This window comes from Tamandua tetradactyla, chromosome 10, assembly GCF_023851605.1.
Source record: "Tamandua tetradactyla isolate mTamTet1 chromosome 10, mTamTet1.pri, whole genome shotgun sequence".
Lineage (NCBI taxonomy): Eukaryota > Metazoa > Chordata > Mammalia > Pilosa > Myrmecophagidae > Tamandua > Tamandua tetradactyla.
Window position 1 is genome coordinate 58,590,559 of NC_135336.1, and position 27,124 is coordinate 58,617,682.

General features: G+C 33.9%; 1 protein-coding gene across 2 annotated transcripts in view; it reads right to left on the bottom strand.

Annotated features, from left to right (window-relative positions):
- The window catches only part of ZNF654 (zinc finger protein 654), a 96,480-nt gene that overhangs the window by 49,495 nt on the left and 19,861 nt on the right, over positions 1 to 27,124 (bottom strand). For both annotated transcript variants that reach the window (XM_077118686.1, XM_077118685.1), the window contains exon 2: positions 17,059 to 17,204. In XM_077118686.1, the coding sequence (XP_076974801.1) occupies positions 17,059 to 17,204 (146 nt within the window). The remainder of the gene's footprint in view (positions 1 to 17,058; positions 17,205 to 27,124) is intronic.

Genomic DNA, 27,124 nt, shown 5'->3' on the forward strand with positions numbered 1-27,124 from the left:
TGATTCCCAGTGCCTGCCCATGTAAAAAAAGAAAAAAATGACTAATAAGCTTCAAAAAACACCTAGAAATAAGAAAATCACTGAAGTTAAAAGTTAATGGATAGATAGATTTCATGACATATTAGAGACCACTGAAGAGAAAATTGGTGAACTAAAAGATGTGAAACAATTATCCAGAATGCAATAAAGAGAGACAAAGAAATGGAAAGTACAAGCAAAAGCTAAGACAGGGAATAGAGCATAACAAGTCTAACTGCAGTTTCAAAAGAAAAAGGAAATGGGGCAAAGACAACAACTGTTTAAGAAATGTATGCAATTAATAAATAAGATACCAATCCACTGATTCAGAGAGCCCAGATAATTGCAATCAGGAAAAATGAAGAGATCTATACCCTATTAATCAAAGTAAACTATAAAATACAAAAGCAGTATAACTACCCATCATCCACATGCTCCACGCAACTACCCACATATTGTCCACGTACCAGCCCCTGCACATCTGCACAACTCCCCCATCCACCTCCTGCTGTGTCCTACCTGTGTCCTCTACACCATACCCTGCTTCTGCACTCCAAGGCCTGCATGAGCTGCACCTCACCCCCATGGCCCCATTCCACAACTCCACAACCCCATGCCCCATACCCTACACTCACAGGCACCAGCATAGTGTCCCCATGTATATTCCTGAACCACAACACATCACTGCACTGTTGTACACCACCCCACGTCCTGCACCCTGCTTTACACCTATCATGCAAATACAAAGCTTTAGACTACTGAAGGAAATCAACCTCCAAGGTAGCCCTATCAAGATATGTATATGCCACAAAGGCAACAGAAGATCACTAACCATATGAAGATGCAGACAGATACAGCCCTGCCTATTAACCAAATTAAAACACCTGAGGAGACAGATTTTAGAACAATTAATTAAAGAAGTTCATTTAACTCTACTAAATAAAACCAGTGGGATGGCTAATGACATAAATGACATCAAGAAGATACTAGAAGAACATAAAGAGGAATTTGAAATAATAGAAAAATAGCAGATATCAGAGATAAGAGATGTTGTGGACCAAATCAAAAAGCAATGTATGAACAACCAGAAAAAAAAAAATCTTGATTATATAATAAGAAATGGGGAATTAAACTGGTGACTAATTTTACAATAGCCGTGGAATAATATCTTTGATATCATTTATCTAGCAAAATCTTTTTCAGAAAGAGGAGAGAATAAAGGCATTTTTAGACAAAGAACAAGTGTTTCCCACCAACAGACCTTCTTTTAAGAAAAGTCTACAGGGAATACTTCAGGTGAAAAAAAAGTAATTCAGCAAGAAAGATCTAAGATGCCAATTAGTAAATATGTAGGTTAAAAAAAACTGACAGCAGGATCAATAACAATAATCTCTTCTGGGCTTAAAAAAAATAGAATTAAAATACTTGACACCAATAACATAGAAATTGGAAGGGGAGGTTTTCTGCATTAGTATTCATTTCCTTGGACTGGAAGAATGTAAAGAGCATATAAAGTATACACTTCAGTTGAAGTTAAGAACTAAATACCCCCTAACTGATTTATAAATTTACACATAAAAAAAGTAACTTCAACTTTTTTCTAGAAATAGACTAGCTGATTACAAAGTTGAACATCTAGAAAAAACAAGAAACAGTAAGTAATGAAAACAAACTAGCTGAAATTAAAACATCTTGTAAGCTCTCTTTAATCAAACCAGGATACTGGCACATGGACATCTAATGAAACCAGACGGAAAAATTAAAAAGACAGATCGAACTGCATGGAGAAATTAAGTATATGACACAGACAGCATCTCAGATCAGTGGGGGTACGGATAGACATTTTCTTCATTTTTATTCAAAAATCAGAAGCAACAGAGAAATACTGAATCGTTTAAATTACATTTAAATTTCCACCTGGTTAAAAAACATTAAAAATATAACACCAAAAACAAAGCAAAAAAGATAAATAACAAAATATACATTTGCAAATTACATCACAGAAAAAGGCTAATATACCCAATTCATACAGTGTTTGAGAAAATTGAGAAGAAAAAGTCTCACTTATAGAAAAGTGGGTTTGAAATATAATGTAGTATCACTAATAAAGATACAAGAAAAGTTGTTTACCCTCATAATAAAAATTACAGCTGTGTGAATATGCATTTCTCATTTATTATATTAGCAGAATATAATAAAAAATGATGACAACAGAAAACTGTTGTGAATCCAGAAAATGGTACAAAGCCTTATGGAGGAGATTTTAGAAATATTTAGCAAAATTACATATATATATAATCCTTTGACCCAGATTCTAGGATTCGATCCCAGAAGTCTACTAACGAAAATATAAAAAGATGTATGTATTATACAAAAAGATGGATTAATTATAACACTGTTTGTAAGAGCAAAGGACTGGAAACAATCCAAGTATCTATCAAAAGAGGACAAGTTGAATAAACTATTCTACATCTACATAATAGAATGCTATGAGCTGTAAAATAAAACTGGAATATGTCAACATAGCACTATGGAGTGATCCCCAAGATATAATACTAAGTTAAACAAAAGCAGAGTGGAAAAAAATGTATAACTGCATCAAAAAAAAAAGGACAAGGGGTATGAATATATATATATTTGTATTTGCTTATAATCAAAATAGAAAGGACACACGAATATGCATGTTTCAGTCTGCTAAAGCTGGTGGAATGTATTATATCAGAAATTGATTAGCTTTTATAAAAAGGATTAAGTTACACGTTTATAGTTCTGAAGCCATAAAAATGTCCAAATTACGCATTAACAAAAGGATACTTTCACTCAAGAAAGGCCAGTCATGTCTGGGGCTTCCCTATCAGCTGGGAAGGCATGTGGCTGGTATCTCTTGGACCTTTGTTCCCAGATTGTGTGGCTTTCAACTTCTGATTCCAGTGGCTTTCTATTGCTGGCTCTCCAAGCATCTCCAATGTCTGTGTCTGGCGTGTGCTCTCTGTGTAGGCTCTTTCAAGGGCTCTAGTAGACTAAGTTAAGACCCACCATGAATGGGTGGGGCACATTTCCATGGAAACAATCTAATCAAAAGATCCCACTCCCAGCTGGGTGGGTCACATATTCATGGAAACAACCTAATTAAAAGATCTCACCCACAATAAGTCTGCACCCACAAGATTGGATTAAAAGAACATGGTTTTCTGGGATACAAAACAGTTTCAAAGCAGCACAATGCATTTATGTGTATATGTGTATATATATTTCATTCATACATATTTCACATATTTTTTTTCATTTATGCTTGTAGACAGCATATTGTTGGGGTTTGCTTTCATACACAATCGAAGAATTTGTCTTTTTAGTGGGCTTAGACCATTCATATTTGATGTAATTTTTGATATGGTTGGATTAAAACTTTATCATCTCAATAATTATTTTCTATTTGTTCTATCAGTCCATTGTTCCATCTGATATCGTCTACCTTCTTTTGGACTATTTTTAATTATTCCATTTTATCTCCATTTTGTCCTATTATTTCCCTTTCTGTAGTAAATGGTTTTAGTGGTTACCTAGGGTTTGCCTAGTGGTAAGCTACCTAGGGTTTATTTATGTATCTTTTATAAATCCCAGCTTACCTTCAAATAATCACATACTGCTTTAGGTATAATTTTAAAATATCTTTGCGACACTTTCATTATACATTTTACTTTTACATATTCTATAACTCAATAACATTTCACTACAATTTTTTATTTAGACCAGGAAGAAAATATAGTCCAATGAACTAGCCACCAGATTTTATAAAGTTTTATTAGAACATAGTCACATCCATTTATTTACATACTGTCCATGGCTACTTTTGCACTACAAGAGCAAAGTTGTTCTGACAGAGACTGTATGGTCCACAAGCCTAAAATACCTAGCCCTTTAAAAAAAATGTTAATAACTCCTGCTTCATATTGTTAATTATCTTTTACAGTGATTAAGAATAAGAAAATCAGAATTTTATATTTATCTTCATCTTTTTATCATTTCCCGCTTGCTTCATTTCTTTGGGCAGACCCAGATTTCTGTTTGGCATCATATATATGCTGCTTGAAAAACTACTTTTAACATTTTTCATAGTTCAGGTCTGCTGGGAATGAATTTTCTTAGTTTTTGTTTGCCTTAAAGCATCTTTATTTTTCCTTCTATTGAAGATATTTTTGTGAATTGATAACTTTTTTCTTTCCTTTTTAGTACTTAAAAGACGCCACTTCATTGCGTTCTAGCTTGTAGAGTTTCTGAGGAGAAGTCTGCTATATTTCTTACCTTTATTCTTCTTTATACGTGTTTTTCTCTGGTTGCCTTCGGGATTTTCAGAATATAAATGTATCTGGTACTAGGGATGTGTATGTGTATGAAAAAAAAGAGAGGAAAAGAATGAGGGAGAGGGAAATAGAGAAATTCTCTTTCCTGGTGCTGAGTTTTTTTGATCTGTGATCTTATCTCTTTCATTATTTTGAAAAATTCATTGCCATTATTTTATCAGGTATTTCTTCTGCCTTATTCTGTTTCGCTTCTTCTGGATTCTAATAATGTATGTTACACAGTTGTATTTTCCCACAGATTTTAAGGCTCTCATTCCTTCCTCAGCACTGCTGAGTCTACTGATTTGCCCAAAGGCATTATTCATCTGTGTATGTTTATTTTCACCATTTCCGTATGACTTTCTTAAAGCTTCCATCTCTCTGCTGAAGTCCCAGTCTGTTCAAGGAGGTTGCTCACCTTTTCCACCAGAGATTTTGTGTCTACCTGGCTCCACTTACTGCTTTGTCTCTTGATAGTGAACTGCTTTTCTTGCTTAACTGTGTGTCTCATAATTTTTGGTTAAAAGCTTTGACTTCATAATGTACAACAGTAACAACTGAAGTAAATAGTATTTACACCTGAAAACAGTCATGCCTCTCCTTCTACTAGACTTTTCCTGTGGGACATTTAAGTAAAATTAGTCAGGAAATAAGCTGTAATTGGGCTTTGTCATTGCTATCATGACCCTCAGTGTACTGCTGGCTTCATATTGCTCTACTGTTAACTTGTGTTCAGGGTGGAGGCTGGGCTGCCAAAAAATATTTTAGGATTTACAGACCACGCCTATATTTATGTCACATATTCTTTTTTTTTTTTTTTAAGTTACTTAATTCACTGTCTTATCAGAAAAACAAGTACTGAAATGAGACTGGCTGTTTACAAATTAAATTAATGGCTTATTTCTCAATAACAATTATCCTTTAAATCTCAAATGTCATTTCCTAACTTCCTTATTTTTATTTTATTGACCTTATGATGATTTGAAATTATCTTGTCTAATTATTACCTTATTACTACTAAACTGTTTTTATTAACAAGGATCTTCCAATTAATAATAAAATTAATTTAATAATAAAAAGTTGTACTTTTAATCTCCTCTTCGCTTACAGAAGACCCAAAACATCTGTTAAAATAATTAAGTCTGTGGTCCCAAAAGCCATTGCTTGATATATACCAATATCTTGGTATTACAGCATTATATTGTGTTCTCCTATAATTTAAACTGAAATGGAAATCTGTCGAAAGCCCAGGAGTCAGAAGTTGAGAGAACCAAGGACATGTTTTAGCCGAGGTGAGGCAAAACTCTCAGCCAAGTCCTCTGCATTCATCAGTGTTAACAGGGACTTCCTGCATAAGCATCTGTTTGAAGAAAGGGATTCAGTGCTTAAAATCAGGGAGGGGGGTGTTGGTAGAACCAGTGTTCAGTGGATTTCGGAGCAAAAACCTAAAATTACTGAACATTCTATTTATACTTCCCTATAAAAGTTAATGTGCTATATTATCAGTGTTTTTATAGTGTCACAACACAAATTTATTCTGCCTCAATATTAAAGCATCAAGCAATAATTTTTTTGGAAAGAATTTTAGGGATGAATGCAGTACTAAGGTCTAATACCAGAAAATCTTGACTTTAGCTATATAAAAAAAATTAAAACGTAAACCTCATAACTTTAGAATTTTTGGATTCAAAGATAGCTCTTTCCACTATGTTACCTATTACATTTACATTGATTTCTTTCTCTGTAGAGAGAGCATATAAAAACATTTGTGTTTACCCCATTCCAGGTTGCATTTTTTCTACAGTAGATTTAAAACCAGATTAGCAGTAATAGGCTTCCAGGATGCGGGCAGATGTCTGTTTGTCACAGACAATCTCTCTTGCAATCAACTCCTTCATTATTTCATTGGTACCACCACAGATTAACTTGGGCATCTACATACGTTTTGCAGTTGGGTATTCCCACATGTATCCACAACCTCCATGGAGCTGTACACAGTCATAGCTGCACTGTTTTGTAACTCAGATGCCCTTCACTCAAGACAGGCATCTGCTGGTCCCTTACTCCTGGGTTCCACTGCTTTCAGCTTAAGGAGGTTCCTCACTTTGCTTCTCCAGGGCTGGCTTTCATTTCTTGGCTTCCCTTGGCTCTCTCCAGGTTCTGGCTTGCTTAACATCTCATATCTGCAGCTCCAAACATCTCCAAACATCCGTGTGTCTGTTTTCCACGTATATGCATCTGTGTCTGCTCTGCTGTGAAGTTTCTGTCGTTTCTGTAGGCTCTGTCGTTTCTCACATATTCTTTTTTAAAACCACTTTGTTTTAAATATGCTATATGGTGGGGGTTACACTTCATTCTTTCTCCATGTGATTATCCCATTATTGTGGCAACATTTGTTGAAAAATTTTTGGGGGGGATGGGGGGGAGTGCACACCTCAGAAATCAAACAGGTCTCCTGCATGACAGATGAGAGAATTCTACCACCGAGCTACCCCTGCACCCCCTAAAAACATTTTTTTAAAGTTAAAACAAAACATTTTTACCTACAGGCCTATAAAAAAAGAACAGGCCATGGGCAGCACTTGGCTCCTGGGCCAAGTTTGGCAACCCCTTAAATAGAGGAAAGATTAAGCATAGTAACTAGAAAAAAGATATAGAAGACCCGGATCAAACTTTTATAGATGAAAAATACAATGTCTGAGATTAAGAAAACACTGGATAGGATTAATTGCAGAATAGTCACTGTGGAATATAAGATCTATAAATGCAAACAAAGTGAAACACAAAAAGAAAAAAAAGCATGAATAAAAAAATAAGAGTATCAGTAAGGCTGTAGGACAACTGGGGATTCCTTCAAGTAGAATCCCTGAAGGCAACATAATGGTGGTTTCTAAGAAAAACATTTTTTGAACAAATTTACCAAATCTGATAAAAATTATAAACCCATAGATCCAAAAAGCTTAAAAGGAATAAAATAGGAAGAAGAAAACTACATAAGGCACATTATAATCAAGTTGCTGAAAACCAGCAATAAATTTCAAAAGACACCAATAAGAAAACAGAAAGACAAGCCACAGACTGGGAAAAAGTGTTTACAAATTATATATCAGATAAAGGATGCTTATCCAGAACATGTAAAGAACTCTTACAATTCAATAAGGCAATCCAACAAGATTTAAAAATGGGCCTAAGATTTGATAGACATTCCACCAAACAAGATATACAGCAGCTGAGAAACAACAACATGAAAAGATGCTTATTATCAGTAGCACTGGGTAAACCCAAATTAAACTAAAATGAGATACCACCATGTAACCACCAGAATAGTTACATGGATCTCATTCTAATGATTGCTTTGTCTCTTGATGGCTGTTTTTTTCCTACTTTTGCGCATGTCTCAATTTTTTATTGAAAGCTGATTTCATAATGTATGACAGAAGCAACTTAAATAGTAGGCATGCCTTTTCTTCTGCTAGACTTCTGCGATTATGAAGAAGACAAATAATAACAAGCATTAGTGAAGACGTGGAGAAACTGGAACCTACACAGGTTGCTGGTTAGAATTTTATATGTTCATTCACTTTGGAACCAATATGGGAGTTTTATAAAAAGTCAAACATAAACTAAACATACACTATGATTCCACAGCTAGATATCTACAAGAAAAATGAAAATATTTGTCCACGTAAGACTTGTACACAAATGTTCATTGCCAAGAACAGGAAAAAAATCCAATATCCATCAACTACTGAATGCATAAAAATGTGGTATATCCATGCAATGTATTACTACTCAGTATAAAAAGGAACAAGTTACTGATACATGCTAGAACAAGTATGAGCCTCAAAAACAATATTCTAAGTGAAAACTGACATAGATAAAGGACTACATATTGTGTGACATTGTTTATATGAAATATCCATAAAAGGCAATTCTACAGAGATAGTAAGCAGATAAATGGTCATCTGGGACTGAGGATGATACTGTTAAGTGACTGCAAATGGAGCCTGAGTTTTTTGGGGTGATGAAATGTTGTGAAACTGGATTGTGGTATTTATTGCACAACTCTATAAATTTACTAAAATCATTGAATTATACACTTTTAATAGGTTCATTTAATGAGAAGTAAATTATACTTTAATGAAACTGTTAAAAAAATTTTATACAGATAACCAGCAAGGGGTTAGGAGTGGAGAGGTACAGATGAAACAAGATCAATGATATACTGATAATTGTTGAAGTTGAGTGATGGGTAATGGGAGTTCTTTATAGTATTACTTCTAGTTTTGGCATGCTTGAAAATTTTCATAATAAAATGTTAAAAATAAAACTATTGACAAAGGTGTGGTGAAACAAATATTCTCATAAATTGATGGTAGGAATGTAAATTGGTTCAACCCCTACAGAGGAAATTTGGCAATATCTACGAAAATAAGAAACCTCATACTCTTTGACCTAGTAATTCCATTCCTAGTATGCTTCTAGAATATACAAATATGCTTGCACATATTCCAAAAGCCACTCATCCATGGTCATTCACTAAAGAGTTATTGACAATAGCAAAAAAAATTGAAACAAACTAAATATCCATTATTAAGGGACTGATTAAATAAATTTTAGTACATCCACAGAGTGAAATACTCTAGCCATTTTAATGACTATTAAGTATGCTAATGAGAAAAGACATCCAAATGAAAAAAAGAAGGCACAAAACAGCCTGTATGGTACACTAGCATTTGTGTAAATGGGGAGAAAAAGTGAAATACAAAATTTTTTCTTGGATATGCATAAAATATTTCTGAAAGGAAACCCAAGAAAATAATTACATTGGCTGTTTATAGACAGTAAAACTAGAGGGCTGGAAACATAAGTATAGGGACACCTCATTTTATACTCATCATAGTTTCTAACTTTTGAATAATATGCATGAATTACCCAAAATTTGAATTAAAAAGAGGTAATCAAGAGAAAATCTGAAAGCCAGGAAAAAAGCATATTATAGACAAAAAAAGATAAAAATGACAGCAGACTTCTCATTGGAATGAATACAAGCAAAAAAAAAAACCATAAAAAACAGTAGATGGACAAAAACTGGCAAGCCACAATTCAATATCCAGTAAAAATACTTATTAAAAACAAAGGCCTTTGTTAGCTATGTTAAGATCCTACTATCTTGCTTCTTGTTAGGTTTGGCCAAAGGAACGGCACTGGTAGAAAACTGGAAGCCAGTAGGAAGAAAGAAATGAAGTTCATTCTTCCCTGTCCCTCTGCCTCAGGGTCCTGGTAAGCAGTAATTATGTCTCTTCCAAGGGGCCCCTCTCACACAGGTCAGTATTTACCTTCATCAAGCATCTCCAGTCTCTGCACTCCTCCATTTCTCTTTCCTATACCTAGGGTTAAGAGTAACTCCCAAAAGTTGCTTATCTCTGGGTTCACCAACCCCGGTCTACTATCTATTCTTTCAGATCTTCCAACACATTTTAAAGTGGTTATATGACTTCAATTTCCCCTATCAAATTATCTAGCATGGCCTCCATTCTCCTCTATTCTCCTCCATTCTCTCAGATCCTGACAGATACACCCTATATATCTTAATCAAAAGGGAAAGGAAAAAAAGAAAATGAATTTATTGATGATTCTATAAGCAAGAAATTGTTTTTTATCTCCTAAATCACAAAATTAGAGGGGAATTTTTTTTTAAAATTCATGGCTGAAGAAAACTAATAGGTTTTTACCAACATAAGTCATGTAAATATTTATTAAATATAAAAAATATAAATTTGTGTTAACACCTTAATCTCAGGAAGAATTTCTTATAAGATTTCTGTATAAGGAGGAATGAATAAAATCTTGTCAACTTTACAATTCCAGAAGCATTTCATGTATATTTTTTATCTTATTTTATTCCATAGTTAGGGATGAACAGTTAAATGTTGTGATCTAGTTCTATGAATCAAAACTACTAGTAGAAGGAAGGAAAAGTCAAAAGGTTCAGATTCACAGTTTTCCAGTGATCTGATTCAACGCAAGACATTCAAATATTTGAAAAATTCAAACATGTATTGACACCCCTGATAAAGATGACATACATCTTTTTCTACAGAATAATTAATCTTCCTAATAGCAATAAGACTATTGCTATTGATTTCTGAGAACTAGCTTGCAAAAGAAGAATGAAGTTGGAGAACTCAGACATTCTAAATTTAAAATTTATTATAAAACTACAGTCATCAAAACAGTGTGGTGCTGGCACATGGGCCTAAATAGAGACCAATGATATCAAATTGAAAATTGAAAATAAAGCTTCACATCTCGGCAAGATGTTAATTTTTGGCAAAGATACAATTTGTACCTTTGGCAATTTATTTTTAACAAAAATACAAATTCTACTCAATGGAAAAGGACTAGAGCCTTCAACAAATGGTGCTGGGAAAACTGAATATCCTTATGCAAATAAAGGAAGGTGGACCCACCCCTCCCACCATATAGAAAAATGAACTCAAAATGGATCAAAGACCAAAATATGAATACCCAAACTATTAAACTCTTAGGAAAAAAATATATAGATGCATATTCAGAACCTTGTGTTAGGCAAGAATTTCTTATACAAGACACCAATGAAAGAAAAAAGTAGATAAATGGGACTTTGTCAAAATTAGAAACAACTTTTGTTAATGAAAAGATAATATAGTGAGAGTAAAATGACAGTCCACATAATGGGAGAATGAATGTATTTGGAAACCACAGATGCAATAAGGGTTTAATATCCAGAGCATAAAAAGAAATCCTACAGCTCAACAACATAAAGGCAAACAATTTAAAAAAAAATAGGCAAAAGATATGAATAGACATTTTGCCAAAGATACAAAAGTATCCACAAAGCACATGAAAAGATGCTCAACATCATTAACCATCAGATTGTTCATTATTTGTATATAGGAACATTACTGAGTATATAGAACCACAATGAGATACCATTTCACATCCATTAGAATATTTACTGCTGAAAAACAGGTAATTAAAAAATATTGAAGAGGATGCGGAGAAATAGGAATGCTTGTTCACTGCGGTGGGAATATAAAATAGTGCAGCCTCTGAGGAAAACAGTTTGGTGGTTCCTCAGAAAGTTCTATATATAATTGCTATGTGGCCTGGCAATACCACATCTAGGTGTATACTGAAAATAATTGAAAGCAGGCATTCAAACTGATGTTTCCATGCCAATGGCGATAGTGACATTGTTTACAATTGCGAAAAGATGGAAGTAATCTAAGTGTCCATCAGCAGATGAATGGATAAACAAAATGTGGTATGTACAAACAATGGAATTTTATTCAGCCATAAAAATTTATGAGGTTCAGATACGTGCAACGTTTTGATTTGGAAAAAAAAAAAAAGCAATAAAACCAGAACCAGCTTTTAAATCTACTGCTTTCTCACTCTAATTTTTGTATATCCATACAGCCCAAAGGAATTTCCAACCTTTACTTCATTTAGTTATTTAAAAAAAATGAATAAATCCCATTTTTTTTATCCATACACATACAGCCCTCTAGATTCTGGCATATACTAATGTGGGTGGGAATAAGTTACCTCATCACCTGATCACTTTGCATCCTGCAAATACAAATATACCAGATTTAGAATACCGCTATCTTTGTCCGTAAAATGACTACAGTCTCAAGTACTTCATTTCAAAATTAACAAAAGGACAAAAAGATCAAAATTATAGGGAAAAAAGGGATGCTACTAATAATTAGAACCAAATGAAATGTGCAGTGTTTCTAAACATGGCCAGTATAAACAAATTTGTCTAATGCTGACTTTAGCTACAACTAATTCTGAAAATTTAAAAATAATCAGTTTAGGAAAAATCACAAAAAATAATCACAAAGGAAAATAAAGTAACATTGAGAGACTGTAGTAAAGAAATAAAAGTAAAACCATCAGTTGCCTCAAAAAAGATGATCATCTCTTCCTCAGAGAGTAGACAAAGAAATGTAAGGACAGACAGCCTAGATTTCTCTATCAAATAACTGAGGTTACCTGCCACAAATGATTAGTAAAGACAATAATGGATACAAAATTGAATGGATAAATGTTGGTCAATATATTTAAAGAGTTAAGAAGAGATCAGAGAAGCAAGTACTGATAGGGGCCTTGTGGCGCCTGAGCTCCTAACCACTTCAAACAACTGTCCTTTATAAAGAGACTTTCTGCTTTGATTGCCAAACTGTTACCTGAATTAGTTGAAGCCTAGACCTAAATTATAAATATGGTCAAACAAAATTTTGTTGTAATATAGTAGACTGAAGTTAGGTACAAATGCTGTTTACAATACAGTATCATTCTGAGATACTGAGCTATTTATATATAAGCTAAAACATAAGGTATTTATGTGACACCTGAGACTCAGAACTTGAGCACTGAAGCTATGAAAGTCAGCATTACCCCATTCAGTAACTCTTTTAAAAGTTGAAAAGGTGATCAGACTTCATCCAGAGATATGAATGAAGCTGATCTGGATAGAACTAAGGTAAATTAGAAAACTGGCTAAAGGATGATATGGCCCATATTTTAAAACTTCAACCTCTGTGTGAAACTAAAAGGAGAGATGTTTATTTGGTACAAAAATTTATATTTTGGGTAGCACATTATCTAATTTAACTTGTATAGTGAGTTTACTTAAACACCATAATTACATGGAATCTTGGATGGGGTGTGAGATCTTGGTGGTTTGTAGAGGTTAGGTTGATGTCTGGATATATCCCAGAGTAATGTGAGCAGAGAATAAAAAAATATTTGCAAAGTCATCTCGGGGGACTGGGGAGAAAGAAACTTCTACCATCTGAGTAATTCCTGATATTCTCACAAGCAGTGGAGACCACAGATTCAATAGGCTGAGACCTTAATCTTGGGGTTCGTGTCTATGAAGCTTATTCTTGCAAAGGAAAAGCTAAGTCTATTGATAATTATGCCTAAGAGTCATCCCAGAGAATCTCTTTTGTTGCTCAGATGTGGCCTCTCTCTCTAAGCCAACTCACTGCCCTCCCTACTACGAGGGACATGACTCCCAGTGATGTAAATCTCCTTAGCAATGTGGGACATGACTCTCAGGGTTGAGCCAGGACCTGGCATCACGGGAACGAAAAAGCCTTCTTGACCTAAAGGGAGAAGAAAGAAATAAGACAAAATAAAGGCTCAGTGGCTGAGAGATTTCAAACAGAGTCGAGAGGTTATCCTGGAAGGTTATTCTTATGCCCTATACAGATATCCCTTTTTAGTTTATGGTGTACTGGAGTGGCTAGAGAAAAGTACGGGAAACTGCTGAACTGTGTTCCAGTAACCTTGATTCTTGAAGAAGACTGTATAGCTTTTACAATTTGATTGTGGGATTGTGAAAACCTTGTGTCTGATGCTTATTTTATCCAGGGTATGGACAGATGAGTACGAAAAAAATAAGGATAAAAAATAAATAATAGGGGGAGATTAATAAAAATTAGGTAGGTTGAAATACTGTGGGTCAATGAGAGGGAGGGGTAAAGGGTATGGGACATATGAGTTCTTTTTTTCTTTTTATTTCTTTTTCTAGAGCGATGCAAATGCTCTAAAAGTGACCACAGTGAAGAATATACAACTATGTGTTGATATTCTGAGCCACTGATCGTATAATATGGTTGGACTGTATGTATGTGGGTATTTCTCAATAAAAATATTTTTAAAAATATACGGTATAAATTAGCAATAGAAAGGACCAGTGGTTTACCATTATATGACTGTCTAGCCACTCTAATTAGAGGCTAAAATATCCCCACTTAGCTCCATGAAAGACAAAGCCCTATGATCTTCTCTCCTAGGCAACTGGTATCAGGACATTTTCTTTTAATCTTGGCCACTGCACATGTTAAATCCTACTATCTGAACCAGTTCCTTCCTCCACTGATCATTATGAACCTAATGGTTGTCCCACCACTGATCTATGCCTGGACTACTGAAATCTGTGAACAGTATTTTCCCTTGGGCTAAAGGAGGCTGAGAATGCACCATTAAAGTGTGTTTTTATTTTATGTAAAATCAGTACTGTATTTTCTGCCTAAAGGTCTATTTAGTTTCAAGAGTGTCCAGCTTTATTCTGCCTGTGAAACTTAGAAATCAGTGTTTAACCAAACTAACATGAAAACAACAGGAAAAAGACCAGTGAAAATTTAATTAACTCAGACTTGGAAAAGTTCCCTAACTTCTTATATCTCAGTTTTCTGATCTATAAAAAGAAATAAACTTGAAGTCCTTTCTAATGCAAATAAATAAAGCAAAATCTTGATTTCATTCTTTAGAGTATAGCTTATAAAAAGAATAAGCACAGGTAAAGTTAGACAAAATTATAATTAATCAATTTAAGCCAGTTCTCTACCTGACTATTCATCTCCATAAAATTAGAAAAACATTAAGGTAAGAATAAAAAAAGAATCCTCGTTCACCAATATAGAACACTTTACAATAGTGTAGTTTTAAGTCCCCCAGCCTACTTAGAAGACAGATCTTCACCTATGTATAATTTGTAATATTGTATAGGATTTTCTGGAGGTGAACATGTATGCCAGACTATACTGCCAGTCAATATAGTAATGTATATTTTATATACATTATATGCATATTACTCATATAAGACTCAAAGAATTTTGTCTAAGACAGACTCTATATATAGAATCTTACCTTATAAATTAAATTTTAGTAACTTTTTTAGCTCACCTATATATTTTTAATACACCAAGTGAGTAAAAATTAAAAATATAAATCATAAATAAAATTCTATAAACAGATCCTAATTATACTGAAATCCACTAATATCCTAACTTCCTATCCAGGGGCCTTAGGCATTCTGCTCACTAGGAGGCTTTTTCACTCCTTTATCTAATTTATTTCTGTCATTCCTTCAGAGCATGGTTCAAGTTTTAACTCATTCAGCAAATTTTCCCTGACCTCCCAAACGAGGTCAAGTCCCCTGTTATGCTAACTGCATCCAGTTCTCTTATAATTGCAATCACATAATGGTGTAACTGCTTGTTTAATATCTCTTAGTTCTGTAAGTTCTTTGAGAACAAGGACTGATCTTATTTTCTACTTTAACCCTAGAATGTAGCACAGAGGCTTTACAGAAAGAATTAATAACTTAACATGGAATAAGTGTTAGAAGAATTTTTTGGCTTAAATACTTATTTATTTAAAGTCTGCTATAGACTTATTCTTTTAAGAAAAATGCCATGTTGCTATTTCTTCATTTTTTCCTGTTACTAAAAATACAATTAATTTTTCTGTAAAAGTAAATTCAAATAATGCAAAAAGATTCCCTTTAAAAAACCATTACTATTTAACATGCACTAAGATAACTTATTTTCCTTTTCCTGGTACTGTCCATCTTAAGAATTTGCTTCTGCTTTAACACATACTTTCCATGAGCAGTAGGTAAAACATCTAGCAAACAGTGGAATAGAAGTAAAAAAATGATCAACAGAAAAAGTAGTTTTAAAGCATCTTCACAATGCAACCCTAAAAGTAAGGATTGTAAAACACGTGTGCGCGCGCGCACAAACACACACACACAATCCCAACAGGTACTGAAAAACAATACTTTTTGCTTATAAATCATCTAATTCTTTTAATACTTATCTATTTTCCTCAAATATCAATAGAGAATAACCTGACTCTGTTTTGGTGTCCTGTTAAAAATAGTCTGTTGATTAGCGTGAATGGAAAAATTCCGAATAACTTCTTCATCTGCATTCCCCCAAAGTATTCAATTCTCTACCCTCCATTTTACAACTTGCACCTTTAACTTCTATATCTCTATACGATTCCTAATGGCAGGCGAACTTCCTCTCATCATATAAAGTAGAGGATTTTTTTAAACTGCTACCCATGACTTAAAAAAGTTTAACAAATTATTGAGAATATACTATATAAAGATAAATATATAAAAGCAACTACAATTTCAAAAAAATATTTATCCTCTGAGAACTACTTGCTATTTTCCATTGTCTTTTTTGTGCTTAATCACTGATTTCACAACCCACTATTGTTGTGTGTGCTGCATTTCAAGGGAAAATAAAAAGAAAACAGAAAACTCTGCAACTTCCTATGCTAGATTTCAATTACTACTCCTCTAACTGCTTGTTGTCCCCCAGATAATTTCCGAAATCTTTAATCCATTAATAACTCCTCTATATTTCTTATCACTAAATTTCTCTTTTACTTCTTTACTAAAATTTTAGTGGTCTCCTAGAAAGGGAAAAGGGGTAAGCAATATGTGCTCACTCGGAGCTCTTTAACCTGCACAATTTTTAAAAACAAGTAGTTTCAACTTCTTTCTGGCTTGATTTAAGATCCCTCTCTAACTACCATAGCCCTCAGTTGCTGTATTCTGGGAATGGCAGTAGAGTTTGCCAAGGTAAACTGAGGAATTAAAAAGGAAAGGAAAAGTGCTTGTACTGGAGTCATACGAATCTATATATCACAATCCCATTTAATTCTAGAACTAAAAGTAAAATTGTGGTTAAATATGGAAAATAAAAACTAAATAGTGAAGAAATGAAACGTTCTGAGAGAAGTTTTTAGAAGGATGCTTCTTCACAGGAAATAAAAACAGATTCTCAAATATAGCAATAAAAATATAATATTTTTTTAAGAAGTGAAGAGTACTTACAAAGCAAGGCTACTCAAAACATACTGTACGTGCTCACATTCATCTGGGAATGATGCACTGGCTGATGTAAAACAACAAAGTGCAGTCTGAAGCACCTGAAGCTGTGGCAAAGGGACCTGCCATCTTCCAGCATAATCTTCAACCACCTAATAGGGAGGCAATCCAAAATGTACATTACTATACAAAATGTTCCCAATATCCTCAAGTTTAAAAATATGGATAAAACTTATTAGATTAAGTAAAATATTAATTCATCATGAACACAAATAATTGAGGAAAAGGAAATTATTTATTATTTTCATGCTATACATTTGAAAACAAAATCAAATATCTACGGGAATGTGGAAAAAGTATAGTATTTGGATGATTGTGCTGTTTACTGACAAATCTTCACCAAATTTTTTAACAAATGACTTTCACCAACTTTGTCAAGACAACAATTATTAAATATTAAAATAGTTAAATGGTAGAATACAGTATAAAGATAATTAGAAAGGAATGAGCAACAAAACTGTTATTTTTTTATAAGACTGAACATTAAACATTCTGGCAATAAATGAGTATTAAGATACAGTGATATAATGCTCTAATTATGACATTTTAAATAGGAATATATAGTCAGTCTTGGCTTTGTCAGTTTAACTAATTTTATGAATTTGGACAAGTCGTTACATATTAACTTCACTGTAAAAATGGAAATAATAACCCTTATCTCTAAATCGGGATGATTTAGGAAAGCATTTTAGAACTATCAATTGCTATAAAAATGTTCATTATAATCTTTCATATGCAAAACTGCTGTATTAAAACAATGTATTATATTAACAAAATCCAACATAAAAAAGAGATATTGGAAAACCGTCCTCAAGCCAAATTTGACCAGATACCTGTTTTTGTACAATATGATCTAAGAATGGGTTTATATTTTTAAATGGTTGAAAAAAAAATCAAAAGAATAATACCTCATGATGTATGAAAATTATAAGAGATTCACATTTCAATGTCTATAAAGTTGTACTGGAACATAGCCAGCACTGTCTATGGCTGCTTTCCCACTAAAACAGAGTTGAGTAGTTATGACAGAGACCATATGGCTCACAAAGCCTAAATATTTAATATCTGCCCCTTTACAGAACAAGTGTGCTGATTCCTGATATAAATGCTGGGAAAATTAGAGCCAAATACAAAAGCCAAGAACATGCAGAGCTCAAAGGATTTCACACTAATCACTTCCTGTTGGGAGACAAGTTTCCATGGGTCTCTCACTTTTCCACAGTTTTTCAAAATAAGGCACTGATTGCCTTTATCTTTTCAAGGATATTTATAGGAAAAAGGCTTGGAAAAGAGAGATGATTTCTCCTCTGGAGCAGGGAACAGGTTAATTTACTCTCTAGTACAATAAAGACAATGTTTGCCTCTGGGGCAAAGATAAGACAGAACTGCTTGCAGTACATCTACATAAGACTGGGGTCCCTAGGCACAGAGCTTCTCAGCATCTACCCAGGCTGCTTCATGCCACCTATATGGGACTTGAGAAGCAAGTAGAACCAACATGAACACACAGCTCATACTGCTTGCTACGCTGTGAATAATAAGGTCCTTTGTCTCTGATCCAGGAGGCATGTGTCCTCTGCCAGCAAACGTGAAACCGTGGTATAAAAATTTGTTAGTTTGCAAGTAAGATAATATCTCAGATCCTACTAAGTTCTTGAGAATTTCAAGTTGTAATACCAGGTGCAAGACATATCCCTCCAATCTTTCTGGGAACATGCACAGATAAAAAAGAAAGCTAGAGGGGATTACGTCTGCAAACAAAATCAAATATCTATGGGAAGTAAAAATCAACTTTCCCTACTAACTAAGCTAACAGCAAGTAGAACAGACTTTGCAAACCACCTACAATCAAATTAGAAAGAATGTTAGATAATCAGTGACTTCCCTGGCTCTAAATTCTCACTATTGTCTTTGACCTTCTTTATGTTGCTTTTTGGCCACCCAAGACCACCCTGATGCTACATTAAAAAAAATAGGTATCTGATAACCTCACATTTTCCCTGTCCTTAATCCTGAATAGTCTGTACTAATCCATGTCTACTTATAACCTTATTCACTTCCTATATACCGTCTAGGTTTACCTTCTAGGAAGAGAGACTTTTTATTTTCTCAAGTTCTATACTAATAATTTCCCTCATTCACCAAGATTCCGCTAACACCCTACTTGGTCTAGCAGATCCCACACCTAACACAGTACCACTAAGTTTGCCCCAAACCCTCAAAGGGACACAGAACAAAATTATCTAGAATTCTGTTTTCCTAACTTGTTAAATGTCAACCCAAGCACTGCTAATTCATCAAAACACTATTTCTCTTACAAATAATTTTCCTAAAACATATAAAATTATCCATTACACTACACTGTTACTTTGAAATATTTCTCCTGTGTTCCGAGAGCTGTTATAAACACTCAGCTAATGACAGCTGATAACATGACATCATAATCTGAATGCTCTGAATGCTCAGGCCACAGTACAGTAAGTAACATGTCTTCTTCCACTTTCCTTATTTGTGGTAGGTTGAATTATGCACCCCAGGAAAAAAAAAAAGTTAACCTATTCTTGTGGGTGTGTGAACCCATTGTAAATAGGACCTTTGGAAGAATTTTTATTTTTTCAATTTGCGGCCACCCGAATCAGGATGGGTCTTAATCCTATTAATGGAGACCTTATAGAAAAAATCCTGGGAGAAGCAGCAAACCAGAAGTCAACAGAACCTGGAAGAGAAAGGAGAGGACATCACTATGTGATTGAAAGTCAAGGAACCCAAGGATTCAGCCAGGCAGAACATTTCTGCCCCTGGGGAGGAAGCAAGCCTTTTTTAGTCTCTCAAACAGTAGAGACAATAAATTCCCATTGTTTAAACCAATCCATTGTATGGTATTTGTCATAGCAACCAGGAAACTAAGACATTACTGTTTTTTTTGCATTTTTGGGGGGAGGGGGGTTTCTTCTAATAGGTAGTAGTTTTAACATAATGGTCAATGAATATGCTGAAACTTTAGCAAACAAAGAAATAGTATTTTCCTCATTTTAAAAAGCAACTCCAAACTAAAGTTCTAAATTCTTAAAGAAATTGGTCTAAGAAATAAGAGGATCAAGATTAATAGTAAATTGAGAATTGGTAAGAAAGCCTGTTTTCATTTGGACAGAGTTAATAAACACTACTGTAAGGAGAATTTACAGAAACTATGAATGCTATTAAAAGTACTTGTGACCAAAGTCAGAAGCATATCATGGCACTTTCCCTCTCACTCACATACACATACATTGCATACTATCATATCTTTACCAAAATAAATTAATATGAGAATGAGTACAGATGACCACTTTCACAATGTAGCCTTAATGTAAACCTGTTAAGTTTAAATTACATTCACTATTTAGGTACATTAAAATACATTTATTGTCCAAATGTATAAACGTAAGTGTAAACATTTTAGGAACCCCCAAAATATCATATAAAGTGATTAAATATGGTTATCTATTTCGTATCTGAGTTCCCCTCTTATCTAATATAAAAATGAAGGCTACCAAACATTAGTTTATCACTGAGCAAAGAACCCTCTTGATTTTAAACCCAGCTCATAACAGACTAGAAGATTAAACACAGTAAGTATCAAGCATGATCTTATTTCTATAAGCCGACTTTTTACCATTCCTGGGAGATCCTCCTCCTTGGAATCTCCCATTGTTACTACATTTCATTACTTTAAACACCTCACGGTTCACAAGCTGTTCACTAATGGTAATTTCATCAATTTGTTTACAGTAAATACACGACACTTTTTATATCTTATTAACAAACCAGAAAACATACAGCAATTACTTTCTATTCTAAGAGCTGCAAAGAATACTTTTCTTTGTTGAACATTCACCGATACAATCTAGTCAATGAAAAGTTTGCTTAAAATAACTAAAATAAATATTTTAAGAAACATGCTGGAAGAGAAAGAGAGCATTCATGGAAAAATGGTAAATTTTAACTAAGATCTGTAATTTAATTAATACAGATATTAATGTCCTCTTCTTGTTAACTGTACTTGATTATGTGAGATGTTAACATTAGGAAAGGCAGGATGCAGGATAAAAGAGAGCTCAATAATATTTTTGCAACTTTTCTATAAGTCTAAATGTAGTTGAATTCTTAAGTTTAAAATTAAAATTAAAACTAATCTGCTTCTACCTCCCCCGCCCCCCAAATTTCAACATTCATTTATTTTCTGGAGGCTACATTTACTTTCCCTACTTTATTACACAACTGCACCTTAAGACTTACCCTTGTCTGTGGGTATTTTTTAGAGTTAGATGGAAAAAATACGGCAGGTAGATTGGCAACACAGTGAGAAAAGTATAGGCTTTGGAATAAGACATAAGACAGACTTTGAATTCCAGCTGTCACTTTAACAGTGTAACCTTTGCAACCTTATTACACCCCTTAGCCTCAGTTTCTTGTAAAAATAAATTTAATATAACTTTCATCAAAGGCATATTAAAGAACGAAATAAGACATATATTAAAATATAGGATAATTCTTGATACATAACAAACGAGTTCACTCTAAGAAAACAGAATGATGAGATTAAGCTTGCTTAACTATTTCACTGCATCAGTATAGACTGGTAGTTGATTCCAAGTACGATTAGTCATAACAAATTTTACTTTCTTTCAGCAAGCAAATAAGCTACTCCCCCAAATGAAATCTACTTGAAAACTTAAGACTTTCAACTATTTAATTCAATACTCATTTGATAAATGAAGCATATCCTAGATACAGCGATATACATGATGTGGCCTGAGCAGTCTTTTTTTTCTTTTTTACAATTTTCCTTTGAAAATTAAGAAGATAAGGAAAACACTGTTCAAGAAAAAGAAAAGTCACTTGTTATTTTTACTTTTTGCATCAAGATATGTGAAGAAAATACTAAAAAATTAAAGTCATACAAAAAAATATCAAATGGTTTGGAAATAGATTCTAATTAGTTAAAAACTATTTAGGATTTCAATGAATATAATCGATATAGTGCCAAGCAACCTAAAACTCAGTTCTTTGGGTGGCTCAATAAAGCATACTGTTAGTCCAACTCACCACTGCTTAAGTTCATATTTCTACACCATTAAGGTCTTTAATAGGTTCTATGAATGCAACAAGACTAAAACTTTCTAAACTGGAAAACGGAGTAAGCATCTCTAAATGTTTAATATCCCGTAGGACTTTATACTAGTAAAGGGAATCTTCAAGATTATTTAGTTGAACCTAGCAACTAGAACAGGAATACCCATCACAATATCACTCAGGGTGAACCAATGTGAAGTGAGTGTTACTGATGGATAGTTCATCACTTCAAAAGACAATCTGCTTTACTTTTATAAAACTATTTACTAAGAAATTCTTCATTATGAAGAAATATCTCTTTATAAAATATCCATCCATCAGCTTAACTTTGAAGGTCTAAAACTGCATAAAAAAACATTCTAAACAGTCTCTCAAGTATTATAAAGTAGCTAGCATATATAAATCTTTATTATTTCTTCTCTATAGTTAATATCCTAGTCCTTTCAACCACTTCTCAATAGTTCCAATAATTTCACAATTCTCTTTCATGTTCTAGTTTGTCCAAGTTCCTGTTTAAAACAGTTTCAAGAATGGAACTTATGGCTCCAGGCAGACTCTAGTCAGAATCAGTGGAACCACAGACTCGCTGTTCTTAACTCTGGGCTTTTATTAATGCACCTTAAGGTCACTAGGTTTTACTGATCTTGAGTCAGCAAAAACTCTTTTTTCAAACAGATAGTTAGTTATTCAGCCAGTTCTCTACATTTGATAACTTTATGGTCAATTTTTTAAAGCATGACTGTACATTAATCCTTGCCTCTTTCCCTTCTTAGTTTCAGCCCCAACCTCCAGAAATGTGTTCCTAGCCAATACATCCATCAGCTTTCCCTTCTAGTATGGGTCACTCACTATAAATCTTCAAAGAGGGTTTTCCAGGTTATTATTCAAGTTGTTTAAAAATATATACATTCAAACACACAAAATTAATAGAGCCAAGTTCAGATCCTTCAGTTACATACTAAGGACCATTAATAGCCTTTTAGCAACAGTGTTCAACCAACCAATACTAAATTCCCACATTTCTCAATGCTGAAATCCACTTATGCTGAGTCTGTCAGAACCCCCATAATTTATTACAGTAATCTAGTTAAAATAAATAAAAAAACTTGAAAGGATAACTTGACTTAATGAACCCACAGTGATGCCTAACTACTGTAAACCATTTTAGTTAATAAACTATTAGTTTATTATAATTATAAAGTTAATAAACTATTCATTAATTTTGTTTCACTTTAAACTAATTTTAGTGTTCTACTGGTCCCATACAAGCCTCTAACTGAAAAACAGAATATTAGCCCATCTCTTCACTTCTGTTTCTTCATACATAACTTACTGTGGTTTGGAAACACATGTGCAAAATCTTATCCACCACAATCCCCATCTGCATTACCTAAGAGATTTAACTTAATTTAAAAGCCCCTATCAGCTTTCCCTAAATGGGGCTGTGATTTTTTTAACCACAGTTAATTTCCAATTTGAAAACGATTCACTTGCTAGAAAAGATAGGTGAAAAATTCACAACTGTTAATATAAAATAATGAGTATGCAAAGGAAGGAATAAAATTATATTATAGCAATTCATACCTTCCAAGAAGAAAGAAAGTATATAAAAGATCCTACTAAATTAATTTAAAATAAATTAATCAGACATACACAAAAGCCTGAAGCATAAAGAGCATCATGCCTGTTAATACAAGCATTTCAGAGTTAGCATGTTATCACAAAGCAATTTGGTCCATAAACCAGTTTTATACTCACAATATTCACCTGAAATCTATATAACATCTATACAAAATAAAAGAGCTATAGTGAGTCATGAAAGAAGGCAATGAAGTTTTAGTATAGACTATACAGAAATCACTCTATACTAAAAACCAACCTTGGTTTTTAGAGAGATGGTTTTCATTAGATACACTGTAAGTAACTTCACACCTAGATATTTATTAATATTTAATACTTATTGTGACTTCTTCAGTTTCTAAATTTTCATTAAACTGCATTCATTAGTTTGCACTCAAATAATGTATAGCATGTTTCATTTAAAGTTCCCTATTTAACACTTGAAAAAAGGAACTCATCTTAGTATATTTTTTCTGACATACACAAAAATGGAAGTTTATCATATGTAGATTTCAAGAATAAAATGAGGAGAAAATGGTTTTCCATATAACGTTAAGCCCATTACTTGTTTTTCTTTTTTTCTTCTTCTTTGTGTGGCCAAAAAACATTTTTTTATAAGTGCAATTTTCTTTGCAAGGGCAAAGAGCTGGAAAGCAGGCTGCTTACATTGGTGAGTGAAAGGTAGATGAGTAGGAGAGGGTAAAAACAGTGAAATAGTAGAGGGCTCCCCCATTTCCATTCTTCTATTTTTATCATCTTCTTAAATTCCTAACATTGTGAGTTTAGAGCAAATTTCTTCTCTTTCCTTCAACATTCTTGTTCATAAAATAAGAACTTTATATATACCCTCTCAAAAGTACCAGAGAGGACAAATTTCATCCTTCCCTAAAATTCCCTGACTTATGAAAGTGAAGTTACTTATACTAGTGAAAGTCAAAGTGAATGTACAGGTCTGGCTCTCAACTCCTTGTTTTCTGTATACACAGGATGTGAGGAAGGCCAAGGTGCTCGTTTGGCTGTTTAGGTGTATGCTTATAAACCCAACTTTCCTCTTAAGTAGGTCTAAAGAAGGTAAGCAGTAGGTTTATCTTAAAACCTATAAATAAACTTCAATCCCTGTCTCTTCTGTTAAATTTTTATTTGATTACAAACTCAATGAGGAGTGTAATATATTAAATGCTTTGCTTATAAACATTAAAAAGTGGTGCATGCTAGGGTAACTTCCTAGAAACCTACAAACTCCAGATGGGTCCCTGAACCAGATAAGTCCTGAAATGCAGAAGGGCCAGCTTCTCCAGAACATCAACTAGTTCCATCCCCCTATTCCATGTTATCAACAGTCCCTTCCAACATGAAAGTTAGAATGGGCATAGTCTAAATACTCCTAAAGAGTGGGAGAAAGATCAAAGGTGATGGTAGAGTTATAAAGAGAAGGTATATAAATGAGTATGACTGCCATATCATTATATTGATACTTCTTTTAGTCTCTAGTATCTTAGAGCAGTTAGAAGTAAAAACCTAAAATTGTGGAATTGTAACCCATACCAAACTCTGAAATCTGTTGCGATGTGCTTTGAAATTCATTGCTTTCTGGTACATATGTTAATTTTTAACAAAGAAGAAAAAAATCGATTGTGCTAAAAATTATATATATATATATTTCTTCTAGCCTTCAGTGGTCTGGAGCAGCTAGAAGGAAAAATCTGTGATGACAGAATGAAAAAAAAAGTGATGCATGGACAAAGGGACATGATGATGATACATACACAAAGTATATGAGAACAAAATTAATACATGGGTTGAACAAACCTCTTCACATGTGAATGTCTTAACTAGCACAAGCTAAGCAGAATTCTGCATCTAATTTCAGTTTAACCTGGTTACAAATGGTTTTACAGGTATAGGTGAGGCAATGATTATTTTATTGCCTTTTTAAAAAAATCTTTTAGTCATATAGTTTATCAGATATTAATAGATAGAAAATTGCTTGTTCCCCCTGCCCAGTTTCTCAGCAAGGACTATACAGGCCAGGGCCTTAAACTACAAACAGGTTAAGTTCTATATGGGTCAATGTGCTGGTTTGAAAGTATTATGTACCCCAGAAAAGCCATGTTTTAATCCTGATTCAATCCTATGGAGGCAGCAGATTCTTTTAATATTGATTCAATACTGTAAGTTGGAATCTTTTGATTAGATCATCTCCAGGGAGATATGACACGCTCAATTGTGAGTGTGATCTTTGATTAGATGGAGATGTGACTCCAAGCATCCAAGTGAGTCTTGATTAGATTACTAGAGTCTTAAAAGGGGGAACATTTTGGAGAAATGAAAGAACCTATAGAAACAACAGAAGCCTCAGAGCCAACACAGACAGCAGATGTAGACACTTGGAGAACCGTTACTTCAGAGAACAGAGACACAGATGTTTGGAGATGCTTGGAGCCCAGGAGATGTTGCCATGAGATGTCTACCTGGAGAGAGCCAAGGAAGCCAAGAGATGAAAGCCTGGAGAAGTAAAGCCAGGAACACCCACAGAAACAGAGGCTGAAAGCAACAAAGTCCAGGAGCAAGGGCCCAGCAAGTGCCAGCCACATGACTACCCAGCTGACAGAGGTGTTCCTGATCCATCAGCCTTTCTTGAGTGAAGGTAACCTCTTGTTGGTGCCTAAATTTGGACACTTTTACTTCCTTAGAACTGTAAACTTGTAACTTATGAAATTACCCTTTTAAAAGCCATTCCAGTTCTAGTATACTAAATTCTGAGAGCTTTCAAACTATCAGTCTTAGTCATGGTTCTAGACAGAAATAGAATTGACAGTATGTATATATGTGTGTGTGTTTTTGTGTGTAAATATTAAGTGATTTATCATAGGATTGGCTCATGTAACCATGGGAATGGGTACAACTGACCATAAGGCAGGCCAGAAGAAAGAAATGACAATGAAGTTGAATTCCACAGGACAAGCTGGCTGGCTGAAAACAGAACATCTTCTGACTTCTCAAATCCTCAGTTTCAGTTTCTGAGACCTCCAAATGATTGGATGAGACTCCTCTCACTACTGAGGGCAATCTTCTTCACTGTAGATGCAATCAACTGACTACAGATGTGCACACATATATGAAATACCTTCACAGTAACAATAAGGCCAGTGCATGCCTAACCAAACAACTGGACGCCATAATCCAGTCAATTTAACACATGAAATTAACTCTCACAAGGGCTAGAACACTGGTGTGTGAATGTTCAGCCTTGAAATTGCTAATACTAGCCCTAGAT